The sequence below is a fragment of the Vanellus vanellus genome (assembly GCF_965231255.1).
Source record: "Vanellus vanellus genome assembly, chromosome: 14".
NCBI lineage: Eukaryota > Metazoa > Chordata > Aves > Charadriiformes > Charadriidae > Vanellus > Vanellus vanellus.
The window spans coordinates 1,276,577-1,291,721 of record NC_138919.1 but is presented as its reverse complement, the minus strand read 5'-3'; the positions used below and the strand labels follow the sequence as shown (position 1 = coordinate 1,291,721).

Here is a 15,145-nt window from a genome sequence, read left to right as displayed (position 1 = left end):
CCCACACCAGTGCGTCTATCTGGGGGTTACCATTGTCGGGTAGTCGCCCTCCCCCAACGCCGCGCTGAGCCCCAGCCCAGCTCCCACCTCCCCCGTAATTTATCTGCCGTGTGCCCCCCCCCCTTCCCTGTGTACCCCCCCAGCCCCACCAGTAGCAATGAAGGACTGGGTTGGGTTGCAGAGGGGTGGGAGGTCTGCCAGGACCACCCCCCCCATAAAAACCTTCCCACCCCACCAAAGCCTCTGGGCCCAGTGTGGCACCCCCGGGTGCTCCTGGTGCAGGATGTGACATCGGGGCGGGGGGGGGGGGGGCAAAAGGGGGTGCCCCCGTCCCCCCCAATGTCAGCGCTGAAAGCATCAGGGAGCTCCTTTTGGGGGGGGTGGGTGGAAGACCCCAGAGTTTATTGGGGGGGGGAGCAGCACAGTCCCGGGGAATGGGGGGAAGAAGGGGAATGAGTTCCCACCACCACCTTCCGTATGGTGTCCTCTGGGGAACCTGGCACCGAAATGTCCCCCATGCCTGGGGGTGCTGTCGTCCCCGTCCCCCCCCCCCCAACACCTCTGCCCCCTGCGACGGCTTCTCTGGGCCAGGCTGGGGTACCCCATTGCAACGGGACCCCCGAAGGGACCGGGGGGAGATGGACACCCCCCCAACCCACCAGCCAAGCCCGGCCCCAGGGGGGATGGTGTGACCCCTCAAGGAGGCATTGATGGGGGGGGGGGGCGACCGTGCCAGGGGGGGCGCCGGGAGGTGCCGTCGGGGCAGGTTACAGCTTGCGGAAGATGAGAGTCTTGTTGTTGGCCGGCATGTCCACCTGGAAGCACGGAGCCGGGGGTCAGGGGGGTCCCCACCGGTGCGGGGACTGTGGTGTGTGTGTGTGTGTGTGTGTGTCCCCGCAGACCCCAGCACCTACCATCCTCTCCAGGCGCAGCCCGTTGGCCTCGGCCAGCTGCCGCAGCAGCGCTGTGTCCCGAAGACCCCAGGCGGGATTGCTGCCGGGGAGGGAGGCGTGGGTCAGACAGACGGACATCTCGCCCCCGCACTCCCCGAAGCAGCCCCATCTCCCGGGGGTGCCCACGGGGTAGGGTGGTTGGGGGGGGCTCCTCCCGGCCACCGCTTTAGACCACGCTGGGAGGGAGCTCCCAGCAGCACAGGCAGGACAGGCAGCACGGGCCACCAGCAGCCCCGGGGCCCCCAGCCCACCCCCACCCTCCTACCTCTGCCTCAGGCTGCGGTCAAAGTCCACGTTGCTCTGGGGGCTGATGTGGCCATCCACGGCGTAGGGCTGCCGGGACACGAAGCCGGAGCTGCAGGTGTGAGTCATCATGTGCCCCCCCTCCTCGGTTCCCCACCCCAGTCCACGGGCTGCTGTCCCCACCATGCTCAGAAGCCAAGCGAGAAGCTTGGCCCAAGAGGGACCATGGGTCCCATCACTCACCATGGACCCCATCACCCACCATGGGCCCCGTCACCCACTATGGGCCCCATCACCTGCTATGGGTCCCGTCACCCACCACAGGTCCCCATCACCCACCATGGACCCCATCACCCACCACGGACTCCATCACCCACCACGAGTCCCAGCACCCACCATGGGCCCCATCACCCACTATGGGCCCCATCACCTGCTATGGGTCCCGTCACCCACCACAGGTCCCCATCACCCACCATGGACCCCATCACCCACCACGAGTCCCATCACCCACCACGATTCCCAGCACCCACCATGGGTCCCATCACCCACCATCGGCCCCGTCACCCACTATGGGCCCCATCACCTGCTACGGGTCCCATCACACACCATGGGTCCTGTCACCCACCATGGGTCCCATCTCCCACCACAGCTTCACCCCAGACCCTGCCCGGGATGGGGAGAGGGAGGACAGGATCCCTCCCACCCTGGGGGCGAGCAGCCAAAGCCGCCCCGTGTCCCCCAAAAGGCCGAGCCCCCCCAGACCCCAGCCATTCCTGGAGCTGCCCTCCCTTCTGCACCCCCCCTCCCCCAGGGACACCCCGCGCCCCGCAGGACGCTCCCGCAGCAAGACGGGTGCTCGGTCCAGCAGCACCCACCCCGTAGGTGAAGAGCACGGCTCCGGGCTTCAGCAGCACCCCGGCACCCTTGAACAGCCCCTGGGGAAAGAGCGAGGTGGGGGAGAGGGCTGGGGACACCCCCCGCGGGGAGACCCCCTCATCGGCCGTGGGATCCCCCAAACTGGGGGGGAACGGGGAGGGGGCGAGGGGCCGGTGGGGCTCCATCCCCTCCCCGCTCACCTCGGTGCACCGCAGCTCCGCGATGTGCATCATGTTGATGCTGACGAGGAGGTCGAGGGTGGCGGGTTGGGTGCCCCCCCACGTCTCCCAGCCCTGCGACACGTCCAGCAGGATGGGGGGCAGCACGTTGGGCACCCCCATGGCCTCCGCGTAGGCAGCGATGCTGCGGGCACCGAACACACACACACACACACACACACACACAGCGTCAAACCCCAGCTGGGGGTATCACCTGCCCCCCCCCCCACCCCACGCATCTCCCCCCCCCACCCAGCACCCGCTGCAGGCAGACCCCAAACCCACCCGCAGCGTCTCCCAGGTGGAGTCTCTGATGTCTAATAGGAAGGTTGTGTTTGCAACTCAACCTGGGGGGGGGGGGGGGGAGCCTCTGCTATCACCGAGCTTTGCAACAGGCCAAAGGGGTGATGGGATTGTCGGGGGGGGGACACCCGGACAACCCCCCCCCCCCTCCCCAGCAGCCAGACAACCGGCAGCACACATACAGAGAGACCCCAGCGCCTAAAATAAAATCCCAATTCCCTGTTGCCTCTCAGCAGGGCGGCCGGAGCATGCTACCCCCCCCCACACTCCCCTAACCCAGGGCTGCCTGCCTGCGCGCTGCCTGCACCCACGTGGCTCACGCTGCCTGCACCCACGTGCCGGGGCTGCCTGCAGCACTGCCTGCACCCATGCGCCCGGGCTGCCTGCAGCGCTGCCTGCACCCATGTTGCCTGCACGCTGCCTGCACCCACACCCCCATGCTGCCTGCACGCTGCCTGCACCCATGCTGCCTGCACGCTGCCTGCACCCACGTGCTGAGGCTGCCTGCAGCGCTGCCTGCACCCACCTTGCCCATGCTGCCTGCAGCGCTGCCTGCACCCCTGCGCCCATGCTGCCTGCGCACCGCCGGTACCGCTGCACCACCACCCCCCTCCGTGATTTTTGGTGCGATTTATGCCCTTTTCCGCACATTCACCAAACCAGGACTCGGTTGCCGGAGCGTCGCAACAAGGACGCGCAGCTTCCCGGCTGCGGCCTGGGGATTATTTTGAACCCGGGCAGCGCGTGCCGGGTGCCGCCACCGGAGAGGCGACGGGTGGGAATGACACCGCCTGCTATTGCGATTTCCGCACCTCCTCACCAGCTTTAGTCTTTTTTTTTTTTTTTTTGGGGGGGGAGGGTGGTGGGGGAATTCCTTTATTTTTATTTCCTGAATGGAAAGCGAACCCTCCGAGCGCGGCGTTGCAATGCCCGGAATGGATATTTGGCCGCGGCCGGAGCCACACGTGCCAACCCACAGCGCATAAACACGGCACCGCCGCCGGGAGCGGGGTGGCAGCCGCTGGGAGTCACCGGGGTGTCCCGGGTATCGGACCCGGCATCACCGCGGTCATGCGTGGGTAAGGGGAGGGTGACCACCACCGCTTGGTATTGCACCGTCGGGCGCTTTGCAGGCGGGAAGGGCTCTGCGGCGGGGTGGGAAGTCGAATATTGGGGCTTTGCTGGGAAAAAGAAAGTACTCAACTGGGGAGCCTCAACTGGGCTGGTTGGGAGTGGGGTATTTGGGCTTTCCTGGGAAAAAAAAAAAATTAAAAATAAAGCATCGACTTGGGGAGCGCGGGTCATGTGAGAGTTGAATATCGAGTCTTTTGCGGAAAAAAAAAACCAAACACCGAGCTGGGGCGCTTGTGCCGTCGGAGAAATCGATATTGGGGTTTTCCTAGAAAAAAAATAAATCGATATTGGGGTTTTCCTAGAAAAAAAAAAAGTAAAGCATCCCGCTGGGGCGCTTGGGCCATCCGAAAGGCGGCTGTTGGCTCTTTCCTGGTTAAAAATAAGCCCGGAACTGGGGAGCCCGTGGGGAGGGAGGGAGGGGACTTCAGCCCGTGGCCCCCCCTTCAGGGACACCCCCCCAGCCCCCCCCCCCGCACCCCACGCCGTGCCCCCCCGCTCACCTGCGCAGCGCCCGGGGGTCGATGTCGGAGGGCTGCCAGCGGGTGTGCGGCAGCGCCCGGGCGAAATGAGCGGCGTGTAACCCCGTGCCCGCCCCCACCTCCAGCACCCGCAGGACGCCGTGTCCCGCGTGGGGATCGGCCCCCGCGTACTCCCGCAACACCTCCAGGATCGGGCCCTTGTTGCGCTCCGCCGCCGCCGGCGCTTGCATGGCTGCAGCGGGTGGAGAGGGAGGGGGGGGGACTACAAGTCCCAGCTGCCCACGGAGGGGAGGGGAAAAGGAGGGGGGGGGTGTCCGCCCCCACCGGGAGCCGCGGGTGGAGCTTCCCACGGGGGTCACGGGAAAAAAAAATTAAAGGGAACTAAAAAAGGAACTATTTGCGCCGCCCGGGAATCGAACCCGGGTCGCAAGAATGGGAATCTTGCATGATACCACTACACCAGCGGCGCTGTGGCGAACAGTATCGCCCCGCCGGTACTCAGCCTGTCCACGCGTGACCGCGGCGGGGGGGGACGGGGGGACGGGGAGACGACACGGAGCCCCCCGGGATGAGGTGGGGCGGTGGGTGCTGCCGCCCTCCCGCCGCTCGTGGGCTTTTCCCACTTTGCTCCCACCGCCCCCAACAGGTTCATGTTCCCGCGTGGGGGACGTCCCGGTGGGGAAACTGAGGCACACCTGGGTGACGAGCCACTGGTGGCCTCCCGCCGCGTCACAGCGCCGTAAGGAGGGCTTTGTAGGGTTGGGGGGAGCCGCGTGGGGGGGGGTGGAGTGGGGTGGGGTGGGGGGGTGCTGGGTGCCCACCCGCGAGGTGCCCACGGGTGCCGGGCACCCCGCAGGATCGGGCCCTGGCAGGGGACACCCTCCCGCACTGCCCCGGCGGGGCTGTGCCACCGCGGCCAGCGCGGCGCTAAGGCCAAGGTCACCCACGTGGGGTGCCCCCAGAGCACCCCCGAAACCCCCAGTGGGTTTGTCACACGGTCTGACCCCAAAACCCACGGGTGACACTGCGGGGCGGCTGGGGACCCGCTCGGGGTCCGCGTCCCCCTACTGTGCGCGGGGAGACCTCAGTGCGCCGTCCCCACTCCAAAGGTCACAGCGGTGGCCGGGCCGCGCTGCTGGGTGGCCCACGGCTCGGGGCTCACCGGGCTCGTCACAGCGCTGTCCCCACGGTGGGGGCACCCCAGCCCCTGCCTCTGCACCCCCTCGCTTGTCCCCTGCCTGGGTCATGTGTGTCCCAGGAGGGACTCCGGAATGTCCCCTCTCTGCTGCCTGTGCCATCCTGTGTCCCACGTGTCTCCTGTGCCCTCTCTTCTACTTGACCCCTGTGCGTCCCCATGTCCCTCGTGTGCGCCCTGTGTCCCGCGTGTGTCCCACGTCTCCCACATGTCCCACGGGTACCCTCGATGTACTTAGGCATGTCACCATGTCCCACATGTTCCTCTGTCCCGTGTCCCCCCACACCTCCTACACGTGTCCCCTACACGTCCTGCGTGTGTTCCCATGTGCCCCGTGCGCGTCCCCTGTGTCCCCCCACCTCCCACATGTGCCCCGATGTGTCCCATACGTGTCCACAGTGTGTCCCATGCACGTCCCCTCTGTGTCCCCTCACACCATGTGTCCCCCACACCTCCCACGTGTCCCCCCCGATGTGTCCCATACATGTCCCCTGTGTGTCCCCACCTCCTGTGTGTGTGTCCCCCGATGTGTCCCATACATGTCCCCTGTGTGTCCCCACCTCCTGTGTGTGTCCCCACCTCCTGTGTGTGTCCCCCCCACCTCCCACGTGTCCCCCCCCGATGTGTCCCATACGTGTCCACGGTGTGTCCCCACTTCCCGTGTGTGCACTGTGTGTGTCCCCTGTGTGCCCTCACCTCCCACGTGTCCCCTCTCGATGTGTCCCGTGCATGTCCCCTCTGTGTCCCCTCACACCATGTGTCCCCCACACCTCCTTCATGTGTCCCCGATGTGTCCCATACATGTCCCCTGTGTGTCCCCACCCCCCGTGTGTGTGTGTCCCCACCTCCCACGTGTCCCCCCCGATGTGTCCCGTGCGTGTCCCCTCTGTGTCCCCCCCGCACCATGCGCGCGCCCCGCGCCTGTCCATGTGTCACCCCCCCACACACACCTCCCACGTGTGCCCCCGACGTGCCCCCCGCGCGCGTCCCCCCACCCCACTCGCGCGCGTCCCCCCCCCCCCCCCCCCCCGGTGCCCCCTCCCGCCCGGCGCGGGCCCTTTAAGGGCGCGCGGGGGGGCGTGTCGCGGCGGCCGCCCCGGCGCGGCCCGTTAAAGGCCCCGGCGAGGGGCGCGCGCCGCACTCGGGCGGGGGCGGCGGGGCCGGTGCGGGGCGGGGGGGGGGGCGGGCGGGCTGTGCGGCTCGCGGGCGGCGGCGCTGGCGGCGGCCGGTGCCGCAGGATGTACACGCTGACACGCGGCCCCAGCAAACTGGCCACGCAGCGCCGCACAGGTACCGGGCGGGGAGGGAGGGAGGGAGCGGGGGGGGGGTGCGTGGGACCCCCCTCCCGGTGTTGATGTCCCCGTCCCCCGTCCCCCCCCCCCCCCCGCAGGCCCGACGCAGCAGGCGGTGGAGAGCAGCAAGCTGGGCGAGCTGCGGGGGCGGCTCCAGCCCGCCGCTTGGCCCCCCGCTAGGTGAGCCCCGGCCGCCGCCGCCGTGACCTTGGGGAAAGGTTACCCGGGCCGCGCCGTCGGGGGAGGGGCCCCGCGGAGGGGGGGGGACGGACGGACGGACGGGCGCACACACACACAGAGCGTGGGTCGGTGCCCGCGTGTGCCCCCCCCCCCGCACCCCCCCGCCGGGGTTGGGGGGGGGGGGGGGGGGTGTTGCAGCGCTGTCAGTCCCCGCACGTTTCCCACCGAGACGGCGTGGGCCGCCCCTTCGGTGGGGCGGGACAGCGGAGTTTGGGGTGTCCTCCGCCACCGGGGGGGTGAGGGGGGGGCGGTTCGGGTAGAGGCTGTTTCCGAAAAGCACGGGGGAACCGGCAAAGTGCGGGCAGCGGCGGCCCCCACCCCCCAGCCCCCCCCCCCCCGGAATGGGGGGGTGAGGGGGGGCTGCCCGCCCCGGGGGGGGACGGGCAGGGGGACACCCCGGGGTACGGGGAGGGGGGGGGGACACACACAGGGACATGCCGTGATGCGGGGAGGCGGGGTGCGGGGTGACGGGCGATGGGGGGAAGGGGGGGGGGGGGTACATCGCGGTTCCCGGGGAGGTGGGCGGGGGGGGGGGGGGGGCATCCCGGGAGAGGGGCAGGGGGGACACATGGTGGTGCCCGTGGGGGGGTGCGGGAGCGGAGCAGAGGCGGGGACCAGGCTGGGCTGGGGTTGTGCAACACATGCACACACGCCCCCCCCCCCGCAAGCCCCCGGGGGGGAGGCACCGGTTGCACAAACCCGCTGGGCTGAACCGGCAGCCGCCGGGGGTGGCAGGTCCCCTGGGGGGGGTGGCAGGTCCCCTGGCTTCGTGGTGGCCCACGGGAGGGTTAAGAGGTTGTCCCGTGTCCCTAAAGGGTCAAACTTTGGGGTGAAACTCCCCAACTTCCAGCAGAAATAACCCTTGGGGGGGGTGTCGCGGGGGGCGTTAAGCGGTTGGGGGGTGATGGTGGCTTCTCCAACTGGACACCAGGGGCCAGCCCCCAAAGCGCCATGGGGCCCGGACCCCCCCGGACGCCCTCCTCCAGCTTCAAGATGAGAAAAGCCCCCCCCCTTTTTCCTGCCATCTTTCCCTAATTCACCGCTGGGGCTGTTCACCACTTTAACCCACCTCCGGGCAGGTCGGTTGGGCACCATCCTGCCCGCTGACCCCCCCCTCCCAGCCCTGTGGGGTTTGGGGTGCATCCCCCTGCCCCGGCAGGGGCTGCCCGCTCCCCGTCCCCCCCTACACACCGCGACCCGGCTGCGCTCCCGAGGCCCCGTAGACTTTGTCCCGTGAGAAACGTGGCCGTTGCAAACGTGTCCTGCCCCGAAGCTGGGCAGAAAAGCCAAAATAGTGAAGTTTTGCATGGAACGTGCCCACAAGTCTCATCCCAAATCTTTTTTTTTTTTTTTTTTTTTTTTTAAATCTGCCTGGTTTTTGCGGGTTCGGGGCTGGGGCTGGTCTCAGCGCCCCGCTGGCGGGAGGCGATCCCAGCTCCGAGGAAGCCTGACCCGCTCCTACTTGGCAGAGGGTTTCGTCCCGGTCCCGGGGGCACCTTGGGGAGGTGCTGGGGGCAGTGGCTGCTCCAGCAAACCGGGGCGCTCGGTCCGCGCGGAACAGCGGCGATGGCACATCCCCCTGCCCAGTGCCTAACCGGGGTTCGCTTCCGTTTTCCTGACATTTCGGCAATTTTGCTGGCAGATTATTATTTTTATTTTTATTTTTTATTTTAGGGACTGCGCTCGGTGCCGGGACTGGAGGATGGGTGGGAGACGGGCAGCGCGTGCTTTTCCCTGGGGACCTCCCCTCGCTTGCACCCCTCCATGCGTAGGACCCGCCCCCCCTTCCACCCACCCCTCCCGTTCCTCCTCCCAGGGATTTGGGTCCCCTCCCTTGGGGACAGGGCTGAGAGCGGGGCTGGCTGGGGGCTGTGCATGCTCTGGGGCAACCCGGGGAGAGCTGGACAGCCCCCGACCTCCCTCCAAAATGTGGTGGGAAGAGCTGCCTGTCCCCCCCATCCCCCCCACCACCACCTTCATGTCCCGTCCCCCCCATATCCCTCCGCAGCCCAGCCCAGAAACTCGTCTTCAACAGAGTGAACGGCAAGAAGCCGCAGGTGCTGCCGCAGCAGGTTTCGGCCCCGGAGGAGTGCTACACGTTGGCCCACGAGGAGAACGTCCGCTTCGTCTATGAAGGTGAGGGCAGAGGGTCTGTGAGGACGGGCGCCCGCTCACCGTCCCGTCCCGTGGACGGGGGACTGGAGCACACGGCCCTCCTGCGGCGTGTTGGGGACGTCGGTGGCAGGGATGGGGTCCGCAGCCTGGGTGCCCCCTCCTTCCTGCTCCTCTCCCGCTTCCCCCACCCCGGGCTGGGGAATTCCCACCCCAAAACTGCCTGTTTCCCCCCCGCCACATCACCCCGTCGCCCCCCAGCCTGGCAGCAGGTAGAGCAGCAACTGGACGGCAGCCGGAGCGGGGAGAGCGCCTGCGGCCCCGTGCAGTACGTAGAGAAAACCCCCAACCCCGGACTGAAAAGTAAGTGGGAAGCAGTCGGGGCGCTCGGGGGGGTGCGTTAGGGTCATGGGTGCGATGAGCTGGTGTGGGCTCAGCCGGGCACCTGAGCAGGGCTGCAGTGGGAGAAGGAGGATCCCGGTGCTGGATGTGCCGGTTGGGTCGGTGCTGGGGGGGTGCTGGCCCCTGGCACTGTGGTGGGGGGGGGGGGTGCCCCGTTGGAGGAGCCCAAGCAGGCGTCTGGTTGATGACTTTTCTGGACACCATGCCTCCTCCGGCCACCAAGGTGGGGTCAGAGAGGAGTCCCCCCCTGCCTCCAGGTCCCGCCGTGGGGTCCTGCCTCTCCCAGCAGGACCAAGCTGGAGTGTAGTGGGGACAGGGACAACGGGGACATCTCTGATGGCTGCTGGAGGAAGGGCTGTCAATGCAGCCTGGGGGGGGAGGGGGGGGCTCCTGCAGCGGCCGAGAAGTCCCCAAGAAGAGGAGGTCCCTGTAAACCCAGCCTGGCTTTTTGGGGACAGGGGTGGGGGAAATTTTGGGGTGTCATCGTTGTTTCCCCCCCCCCCATACCCAGCGCTCTGCTCCCCGCTCCAGCTGCTCTGCTATGCTCTCCCCTCTCTTTCAGACTTTGTTCCCATCGACCTGGAGGAGTGGTGGGCACAGCAATTTCTGGCCAAAATCGAAAACTGCTCATAAAAGGGAAGAAAGGGTTGGGTTTGGGGTGGTTGGGGTGTGGGGTGGGTTTGGGTTTTTTGTTTTTTTTTTTTGAAGAGAAACAAAGCTGAGAGCATCTGGTCAGACTCCAGCATCGGTGGCGTTGCAGCACCACGTTTTTAAAAGCTGACTGAAATCAAGCGACCCACGCTGCCAGCCCAGTGAGAGGCCGGTGGGGACCGGACCACAGCCATGCCTGGCCGCTCGCCCGCTCTCTGTGCCCGCCGGGGAGGAGCAGCGTGCGGCCCCAGCCGCCAGGATTCCTTAAGTGCCAGTTCTCGGACCGCTGCAGCTCCTGCAGCCTCCAGCTCCCAGGGACACTGCGGTGCCGTGCTGGGGACGAGGGAGCGGATCCAGTTCCGGCGGCCGTAGCCGCGGGGAGGACAGTGGGGTGCTGTAGCAGGACCGCCAGGCAATAAAGCGCTGAAACTGCCAGTGGAGAGGCGCTCGTGGGCTGGGGAGGAGGTGCTGGAGGGAGATGATGGCGAAGCCCTTGGGATGCTGCGGAGCCGAGGGGATGACTGCGGACGCGTCCCGGCCCAGTGGGTGGCACGCTGCTCTGGAGGCAAAGGGCTTGGAGCATCTCCTTGTCATCCTTGGGGATGCATCTGTGTCCCCCTGGTGCTGCCTCATCTCCCCGTATGCAGCCACAGGGGTCGGTGCTGCCTTGGGGGTATGTTTGGGATTGGGGGACACACATGGATGTGTGCACATCTGGGCAACCCCCACCCACGTCACCTACAGCCGTAGGGGGCTGAGAGAGCGTGTTTGTGGCTGCCTGTGGTGGAAGGGATGGGGACACCCCCCACCCCCCCCCACACACACTTCTGCTCCCAGAAGCATCTGGCACTCAAAAATCCTTCGGCCCATGGGCTTTGCCAAGCTGGACCGAGCCCTTCCAGGTCAGGTTTTGGAGGACACCCCCCCTTTCCCCCATGTTCCCCCCGCTCAAGGCAGGGAGCAGGATCCAAGCACGGGGGCTGGAGCTGCTCTTGGCCTCCACTGGGGAAAAAAAAAACCCAACGAATCTGTATTATTCCTATGATGGGAATAACAACCACGCTGCAGCCAGAGGGGAGCAGCGGCCACCTGGCGACTGTGATGTGTCTCCTATAGCCCACGGCCACCACCTCCTCGGTGGCCAGAGTGGTGTCAACAGCAGTCGTGACCCTGCCGGCACCCACCCCAGCTGTCCCCGAGAAGCAGTGCCCATCCGGTGACCCATCCTGGTCCTGTCCCCGAGCTGTCACCCCAACGGCACCACGCACGGCCGGCAGCTCCCGCCGCGGCGAGAGGGTCGTTACAGCACTGTGTCGCTGCCAAATGCTGCTTCGTTAAGACTTTCTTCATTTAGGGCTGGTGCCGGGGGATGCCATCCTTGCCCTTGCCGCCTCTGCCATGGCATTCCTGGGCAGGGGACACGCTGCTGCTGTGCCACCCACCCCAGGACCAAACCTCATGGGGAATATGGGGGTTGGCATCAGTACCCCACAGGGCTGTGTGCTGGAAAGGGGGTGTCCCTGCTGTCACTGCACGCTCGGGATGCCGCAACCCCCCCCTTCCCCACTGCTCCCCACCCCCAGGCAAAGCCCCAGAGGCTCTGCTGCATCCTGCCCTATCTCCCCTTCCAAAAAAAACCCCAAACCAAACCACCAACCCAGTTACTGGGAGTCCCAGCACTTTTTTGGGTGGCTCCAAGCACCCTTCACCCAAAAACATCCTCCCCTCCCCCTTCCTCCTCCAGCAATTTCCTCGCACAGGCTTTTCCCACTGCGGCGGGATGCTCCCAGGGAGCAAACCCTCCACGCCAGCGGCGCCGCGGTGTTCCAGGGATGCCAGTCACCCGCTGGCTGCTTGCTAATAAAAACCCCACACGTCGTTTAAGATCCAGGGAAATTCTTAGTAACATGATGCACCATCGTTTTGAACAACAACGTTAGGCAAAGGGAGGGGGGACAAAAAAGAAAAAAAGAAAAAAAAAAAGAAAAAAGGAACAGGAAAGAATGAGTCAGTCACAGGAACGAAACAAAAAAAAAAAAAACAACCCAACCCAAAAAATACAACCCGAGCCCGACAATGCAATCACCAGAAGGGAATCAGCACACCCCCCCCCCGCCATAAATATTAATTCGTTTAGTTATGTGCAATTGTGTGTATTACTATAGTGCAAATAGCTCTGCATTGAGGGCGGAGCAGCCGGCCCGAAGGGGACTGCCGCCGGGTGACACGGGGACTAGTTAAGGACAGACACGAATCAACACGGGGTTTAAAACAAACAAACAAACAAACAAAAAATAAAGCAACCCAACCACTGGGAAACGCCCCCCAAAAAAGAAATCCCAGTTGCTGCCTGCGGCTCTGGCGCAGGCGGTGCTGGTGCCCAGCAGCATCCCCCCGCGGGCAGGCAAGGTGCGGAGGGGACAGGGATGAGGAGGGGGATGCGGGACGGAGGTGTGTGGGGTGTAAGGGGAGAGCGCAGCAGGACAAGGGCTCAGCGAGAGCATCGCTGTCCTTCCAAAGCGGTCCCGCGGCTGCACGGCACGCTGCGGCGCAGTGCTGCCGGTTCAACCTCGTCACGGGCGCAGAAGCGTCCCCGGGCACCCTGCGACACCCCTCGCCAACCCCCCCTCCACCTCCAGCCCCAGCGCTGGCTCCAGCTCCGGGCATCGCTCCATGAACGCATCCTCCCTCCGGCACGGCCGGTGGCAGCTCCTCGGGACAGGCGTTCTGCCACCCGCGGGTACAGCGTTGTCCGAGAGGTTAACGGTGGCGGCGGCGACGGAGCGTCCCTCCCTCGGCCGGGCCACTCGCCGTGTCCCCGGGGCCGTTAGACACGAAGTGCTTCTAAGGGCAACCACAACCTAATGAACCCAGCGAAGGGTTTGCGTCTAAGCTACGTGACAGCCTCCTGTCAAACCACGAGCGAACCACCTCACGATACACGGCGACATGCGGGCCAAGCCCACGAAGCTGATGGGCACGAGCGTCGGGCAGGGAAGAGGGGACACGGGGAGGGGGACGGACGGACACACACGGTGCGGTTGGGGGACAGCATCCCGCTCCCCCCTCCCCCGGCCCAATCCCCACACCCATCCAGGCTTCCCCCTCCCTTTTTTTTTTTTTGGGAGGGGGGGGGCTTGGTTTTTGTTTTGTTGTTGGTTTTTTTTTTTTTTTTTGCTGTGTAGGCAGCGTCACACGCGAGGCGCTCGCCCCGCTCCTGTTGCCGAGGGCGGGAGGTACGCCGCCACCCGCTCCCCCCCCTCCCCGGTGCAAAGTTTCTTACATTTATACATTATTTAAGACACGCCGATATATATAAATTACTGTCTCTATATATACTATGTATAGGCAGCAGGGCCAGTCCGTGACGAAGGGCACCGCCGGGGGCTTCCGCTCATTTCCCTCTGTCCTCTGTGTAGTGCTGGAAGCGGGTGAAGCTCATGAAGACCTGCTCCAGGGAGATCTGGCTCACCGAGTAGTCCTCCAGGCGGTACTTCTCTTTGGCTTTCTCCAAGGCGCCGAAGACCTGCATGGGATGGGACAGCACGGCATGGGACGGCACGGCACGGCACGGCACGGCACGGGGGTTACGGCCCGCGGGGACCGCCGCGGCCGCCGCCACCGCGAGCGCCAAGGGAGCTTCTCCCTCCAGCGGGAGGAAGAGGGGTGGGATGCCCGGAGGGGGATTATTTAGCGCAGTACCCGACCCCATTTAAAAATGTATGGTTTATATAGGTATTTTTACGTGTGTATATATATGATGTGCGTATCGCGTACGTGTATACGTTTGCAGAGCCCTGGGCCCCAAGGTTCCTGCTCAATATGTGCAAAAAAAGCCTATAAAATTAAGAACCTTTACAGTATATATGCTGTATATAACGATCTGTATATAGTGTACAGTTTTTTGTATATAGTATACAGATATTTTTATATATAGTATGTAACTATGTAGTTTATGTATATATCTGTATACTATGTACACTCTATAGCATATATAGTATACATAGCACATATAGTGTATATACTCTACACTATACAGTGTATATATATAGCACATATACTATATATACTCTATGCACTGTATACTACATACTCTATACTATATATACTCTATATAGAGTATATAGAACACACATACATATATAAAACTATACGTAGTATACACTATATACACAGTATATAGTACACACATACATATATAAAACTATACGTAGTATACACTATATACACAGTATATAGTACACACATACATATATAAAACTATACGTAGTATACACTATATACACAGTATATAGTACACACATACATATATAAAACTATACGTAGTATACACTATATACACAGTATATAGTACACACATACATATATAAAACTATACGTAGTATACACTATATACACAGTATATAGTACACACATACATATATAAAACTATACGTAGTATACACTATATACACAGTATATAGTACACACATAAAAAACTATACGTAGTATACACTATATACACAGTATACAGTACACACAAAAAACTATATACACTATATACACAGCATATAGTACACATATGAAACTATAGATAGTATACACTATATACAGTATATAGTATACAGATATATACAAAACCGATATATACTTGTATACTATATATAAAAATGTATGTACACGAGTACACATATGAAACTATATATAGTATATGCTATACACACGGTATATATTATACAGATATATACAAAAATGATATATAGTTGTATACTATATATAAAAATATATAGACTATATACAGATAGTCATATACTATATATATAAAACTATATATATAAACCTATAAATAGACATAAATATATGCATATACATAAATATATACATATATTTGTTTTTTTTTTTAAATACATCTATCCCTGGGATGAGCTCCAGCGGGGCCAGCGGCTCAGTAACACCACTGCCTGTAGCCCGGTGGGAGAGCAGCAGGGAGCAGAGGGGTGCTGGGGGGGGGGAGGGTCGGGGGTCGGCGCCAGCAGGGAGAGGCAGGCTGGGAAGGACGCCAGTTCTC

The 15,145-nt window shown here is 62.8% G+C and overlaps 3 protein-coding genes across 3 annotated transcripts in view; 1 reads left to right on the top strand and 2 right to left on the bottom strand.

Annotated features, from left to right (window-relative positions):
• Nucleotides 1-417: 417 nt before the first annotated feature.
• Nucleotides 418-4,436, bottom strand: METTL26 (methyltransferase like 26; the record flags this gene model as incomplete). Its single annotated transcript, XM_082490284.1, has 6 exons — nucleotides 418-815; nucleotides 915-993; nucleotides 1,219-1,286; nucleotides 2,072-2,131; nucleotides 2,273-2,435; nucleotides 4,228-4,436. The coding sequence occupies 6 exons, from the start codon at nucleotides 4,434-4,436 to the stop codon at nucleotides 768-770; spliced, it is 627 nt and encodes a 208-aa protein (XP_082346410.1). The 3' UTR covers nucleotides 418-767.
• Nucleotides 4,437-6,568: 2,132 nt separating this feature from the next.
• MCRIP2 (MAPK regulated corepressor interacting protein 2) lies at nucleotides 6,569-10,543 on the top strand. The gene is made up of 5 exons (XM_082490285.1): nucleotides 6,569-6,691; nucleotides 6,792-6,873; nucleotides 8,942-9,069; nucleotides 9,307-9,408; nucleotides 10,010-10,543. The coding sequence occupies exons 1-5, from the start codon at nucleotides 6,640-6,642 to the stop codon at nucleotides 10,078-10,080; spliced, it is 435 nt and encodes a 144-aa protein (XP_082346411.1). The 5' UTR covers nucleotides 6,569-6,639; the 3' UTR covers nucleotides 10,081-10,543.
• A 156-nt stretch (nucleotides 10,544-10,699) lies between these two features.
• Nucleotides 10,700-15,145, bottom strand: part of ABCA3 (ATP binding cassette subfamily A member 3) — a gene marked incomplete at its 5' end in the record, with an annotated part of 28,659 nt that continues 24,213 nt past the window's right edge. The window contains 2 exons of the mRNA XM_082490702.1: nucleotides 10,700-12,013; nucleotides 13,438-13,624. Of these exons, the coding sequence (XP_082346828.1) occupies nucleotides 13,493-13,624 (132 nt within the window). The 3' untranslated portion in view covers nucleotides 10,700-12,013; nucleotides 13,438-13,492. The remainder of the gene's footprint in view (nucleotides 12,014-13,437; nucleotides 13,625-15,145) is intronic.